The sequence below is a fragment of the Triticum dicoccoides genome, chromosome 7B (genome assembly GCF_002162155.2).
Source record: "Triticum dicoccoides isolate Atlit2015 ecotype Zavitan chromosome 7B, WEW_v2.0, whole genome shotgun sequence".
NCBI classification, from domain to species: Eukaryota; Viridiplantae; Streptophyta; class Magnoliopsida; order Poales; family Poaceae; genus Triticum; species Triticum dicoccoides.
In genome coordinates, this window is record NC_041393.1 from 243,071,773 (window position 1) to 243,076,798 (window position 5,026).

The 5,026-nt window shown below is 46.7% G+C and overlaps 1 protein-coding gene across 1 annotated transcript; it reads right to left on the reverse strand.

Moving 5' to 3' along the window:
- Positions 1-235: 235 nt before the first annotated feature.
- LOC119341920 (putative pentatricopeptide repeat-containing protein At5g37570) lies at positions 236-4,327 on the reverse strand. The gene is made up of 2 exons (XM_037613768.1): positions 2,418-4,327; positions 236-1,084 (listed from the first exon to the last, which is right to left on the reverse strand). The coding sequence occupies exon 1, from the start codon at positions 4,270-4,272 to the stop codon at positions 2,461-2,463; it is 1,812 nt and encodes a 603-aa protein (XP_037469665.1). The 5' UTR covers positions 4,273-4,327; the 3' UTR covers positions 236-1,084; positions 2,418-2,460.
- Positions 4,328-5,026: the final 699 nt, after the last annotated feature.

Here is a 5,026-nt window from a genome sequence, read left to right on the forward strand (position 1 = left end):
GCAAGACAAAAGCCAACTAAGATGTGGATGTTCTATTGTATCTCTATTTGCAAGCTACTCCCTCCGTCCCATGATATAAGAGTATTTTTGACACTAGTGACCTTCTTCCATAATATAAGAGCGCTTTTGACACTAGCACGTAAGAGCGTTTTTAACACTAGTGCGTTTTTGACACTACACTAATGTAAAAAATGCTCTTATATTATGAGACGGAGGGACTAAAATCTCCGTTGTCGGAAAAGAAAATGCAGTTATCCATCTTTTTGCCAATCAGAGTACAAAGAAGGTGCATACACACGCATCCACGCAGATGCGCTCTCCTGATACACCCCTGCAACTTGGAGATAAACGCATGGATAATGGATTTCATAGACTCTGATTCAAACAAATTTACACAACGCATGTATTTATACACTGCTACATAGAGCCGACCCCACAACTCTACTACCCAGCAAAGATGGTGGTAACAGCTTACCGTCAGTAGAGCCCATACTCTGGGTGTTCCGAAGGGTTATCACCTATTGTTGTTTTCACATTTCGAAGGAAATTCTGAAATAGTTCACTCAGCATCTTCAGCATGGCTAGCCAGTAGAAGAGTATTGACTGCAGCGGAGCCGATACTCCGCAGAGCGACAAAGCCGGGCCTTGCGATGTACAGCGGCATTAGAAATCTACTGGACAAACGGCATGAATTTCGACAGCAAGGAGCGCCCTCTTCATCTCACTCAAAGCCCTCCGTCGGAGGCCTTTGAGGGAGAAGGAGAGGAAAGTCCTTGAAGAGCCCTCTTCCACTTCCTCTACATGCCATGCTTCTTGTGTTAAGAGGAGACCATGCAAATACCTGGGTTTATATAGGCCACAGAGGATGCAAAATAGGTATCCCCAAACCAGCTGGGTCATCTTTCTTGCAATCACTGTCAGAGGTGGCTATATTCTTTCTCATCTTCTTTTCCCAGTTGCAACAACCTGGAGTCTTTTTTACTTTGGGAGTTTGGACTTTTGGGCAACACCAAGGGATGCTACGCGGCGCCAGCGATCTGAAATGTGATACTGAATATATGCTTCACCATTTCTTTACAGCACCCTGTAAGACATGACTTCTGTTAAACTACAGCAAATAATATGGCGAGTGCAAGTACATGATTTTCATTACTGTTTTATAAAATGTTTTGGCATAAGAAAGAAAGGAATACAAAAATTAAGTCAGATTTGTTTTTTATGTGGCGAAAGGAAAACACACCGCCATGTGTTCATTGATAGCACTAAAGAGAGGAAAACACAAAAAATCCACTAGCTAGTATCTTTGAAAGTAAGTAGGGAAGATTTGGATAAGAGCATTAGACATCAATGTTCCATATCTGTTGATGCTTTCGGAGATTCTGCCTAAGCTTCAGTCTGGTAGCTCTCATACAGTTGACTGTCGTAATGAGCAAGAACCTAGAGCAAACATGCATACAGCAGAAAAGGAAAGCCTCATACCGCGTGCACGCGGAAAAGGTCATGCACCAGCTCTTATTGACATTCCTTTGTATACACTCCGCGTATCCAGCAATAAAATGTACACACAAATCAAGTCAGATTTACTTTATATGGTGAATGCGAAACACACTGCCATGTGTTCGTTGGTAGCACTAAAGAGAGGAAAACACAGAAATCCACTAGCTAGTATCCTTGAAAGTAAAACCAGAAGATTTTTCCGTTTCAAAAAACAAAACAAAACAGAAGATTTGGATAAGATCACTAGAGATCAAAGTTCCAAATCTGTTACCGCTTTCAGAGATTATGCCAAAGCATCACACTCGTAGCTCTCACACAGCTGACTGTGGTAATGAGCAAGGACCAAGAGCAAACGTGCATACAACAGAGAAGGAAAGCCTCATATCGCACCGAAAAAGGTCATGCACTAGCTCTTATTTGACATTCCTTTTTACACTTGCACTACACATGTCTAGCAATAACCACCACATGGCTTCTAAGAGTATATCATATGATGCCATGAGAATATGTGCTCATAAGACCTTTTATAGTTCTACTTCCGAATTTGAAAGCTCCAACCCTTACGGTGTAGCAATTCTATGAACAGTTGCATTTTGGGCTTTGGACTACCAAATGTGCTTAAGTCTATATCTGAAGACCGCGTGATTCCTTGTGACTGGCTAGACTGCAGACAAGTCGATCTTGGAATTGTCGGCAGCTCATAAATGTTGTAAAATTTAAATTTGGCAGCCACCTGCTTTATACTTGGATCGCCAAAAAAGGAATTTGGGCAGCATATCTATTCTTTGTTCATGCACCATGGGCTACGGCACCAACATGGCGATGCCTCCATTATGAGGTGCGGAGCTCCACTCTTCAGTCCAGAATTTTAAAATTTCCCGTATGCAGATTTGCTGACTTTGATGAAAGAAACAACCAACCTTGAGAACAACACACACTTGAGAAATGAGTATCTTCAATTCTTCATTCATCTTCTATGATTGGCGTGTAACCATGATCCTTGAGCTCCCAATTCAGTATCTCCAAGACCGCCTCTAGAACACTGTCAAGCTCACCGGTGATAAACTCTCTAAGACTGCCTTCAGCATCAACTTGGCTCCACCCAGGCGGCTTCTTCATTCCTTGTCTCCTCAGGAGGGCTCGAACCTTTTGGACTCCGTCCCACTTCTTTGCATTTGCGTATATATTTGAAAGCAGGACATAATTCCCCACGTTATTTGGTTCCAACTTGAATAGGTGACTTGCTGCCACCTCCCCAATCTCCACATTTGAGTAAGTCCTACATGCGCTTAACAGAGGGCCCCAAATTCCAGCATGTGATTCAATGTCCTTTGGCATCTCATGTGTGATCATTTGGTAAGCTTCATCAATGCATCCCGCACGACCAAGCAAGTCCACCACGCACAGGTAATGTTCTACAGTAGGAATAATGTTGTAGTCATCCTTCATCGTCTTGAAGTATCGGCGTCCCTCATCAATCAGACCTGTATGACTGCAAGCATTGAGGACTGACACAAAACAGATTTCATCGGGGTCGAAGCCATTGTCACACAACTCGTTAAAAACGGCAATTGCATCTTTTCCACGGCCATGCATGCCCAATGCAGAGATCATAGAACTATAACAGATAAGATCTCTTTGCCTCCAGCTGCAGAACAAGTCAAGTGCCCTTTCTATATTACCACACTTTGAATGCATATCAATGAGGGCAGCTACAGTATGGTTGTTCAACAACATCGTATGACGATCCACATAATCCTGTATCCAACTAGCCTGAGTCGGTAACCCACACTGCGCACATGCAGCTGCAACAATAGAGATTGTAGTGTGGTTTGGCTCCACCTTTGGCCTTGCTCTAATCTCCAGCATAATCTTGAAGAGATCGACAGCCTCTACAGCCCGACCAGCACCTGAATACACTCCAATCATCACATTCCAGGTTGCAGCATCCCGCACTCTCATTCCATCAAAGACGGCCCTAGCATCATCGGCATTGCCAGTTTTCGCATAGCCAGATATCATGGCTGTACACACAACCGTGTTTTCTGCTCCCTTTGCCACTGCTATTTCAAAGAGACGCTTTGCAGAGTCCATATCACCACGTGCGGAGTACCCACAAACCATCTCCACAAGTGTGTATGCGTTCCTCTCCGGCATCGCCTCGAAGAGCTCCTCTGCACGCTCCACCTCACCTACCTCCATATTTGCAGCAATCATAGTGTTATACAGCTGAGCATCCTTAACGGACAATCTGTCGAACACCCTGCGGGCGTCATCCAGCCTGCTGCACTTCGCATAGAAATCCACCAACGTCGTCGCGATGCGTTCGTCGGTTTGGAATCCATTCTTGAACACGTTCACGTGAACTTGCTCGCCTTCCTGCAGCATCTTGCGGCGAGCCGCCGCCTTCAGCACGGAGGAAACGGTGAAGGTGAGCGGCTTGATCCCCGGGCAACCGTGATGCATCTGGGCGTAGAGCGCCACGGCATCGTGCGCGGCGGCATCCGACTGGGAGTGCGCTCGCACCAGCGCTGTCCACACGAAGGCGTTGGCGGCGGGGCCGAGCGCCGTGGCCACCGCGCGCGCGCGACCGAGGTGGCCGAGGTCGGCGAAGGCGCGGACGAGCTTGGCGGCGACGAAACTGTTGCGGGTGTGGCCGAGGAGCACGGCGCGGGCGTGGAGCTGATCGAGCTGGCGCCCGGACGCGCACCGAGCCGCCAGGCGCACGAGTAGGTTCTCCTCCTCGACGCGAGCGCTCAGGCGGGGAGGCGGCATTGGCTTCGCTCAGGATTTCTGTCGAGCATTTGGCGTTCAGGATTTGTAAAAGTGTGTGTTTGGGGTAATCGTACCGCTTTATGCAGTCCTAAAAATATAAAACTATTAAAAGTATGTAAGTTTGGTCCTATAACTTTGAAATTGTAGTTTTACATTCTAAAACTAACTATCTGAAGTGTGTCAGTTTAGTCCTATAACTTTAAAATTGCAGTTTTTGTTTCAAAATCATGTAAGTTCGTTCATTACAGACCCTAAGCTTGCATGACCAGCATCTATGATGCATTTTTCAAATGAGCTATTTATATGTATTTACTTCCTCAAAACTGAACTATACGCTTCCATTGGCAGTGTGTGCTGCAACCTGCAGGCCTACCACCATGTGACCATGAGCTGCAGGGCAGTCTCACTGAGAGGTTTGGCGGTCGCCGGGAGAACCCGAGCCAGTCGGCATGGAGGACGACATCCCTCTCCTTCAGCACGACCACTTGGGACATCTTGAGCCAATCTCAATGGAGAACGCCATCCCACTCACCTCTCTCTCTCTCTCTCTCTCTCTCTCTCTCTCTCTCTCTCTCTCTCTCTCTCTCCATCGTCGTTACCCCGACACCCTTGTCGTAGAGCTGGTCGTGCAGGTTGTTGTTCGGGCACGAGCATGGCCACATGTGCGAAATTGTCGTTGTTGCTGGACGAAATGGAGGAGTGCGTGGAAACCGTGAAGCCGACGCAAAGGTCAGTGAGAGTGAGGCAGCTCCAA

What these genes read in the sequence shown, in the direction of transcription:
- LOC119341920 (XM_037613768.1), bottom strand. Translation starts at nt 4,272, where the DNA reads ATGCCGCCTCCCCGCCTGAGCGCTCGCGTCGAGGAGGAGAACCTACTC.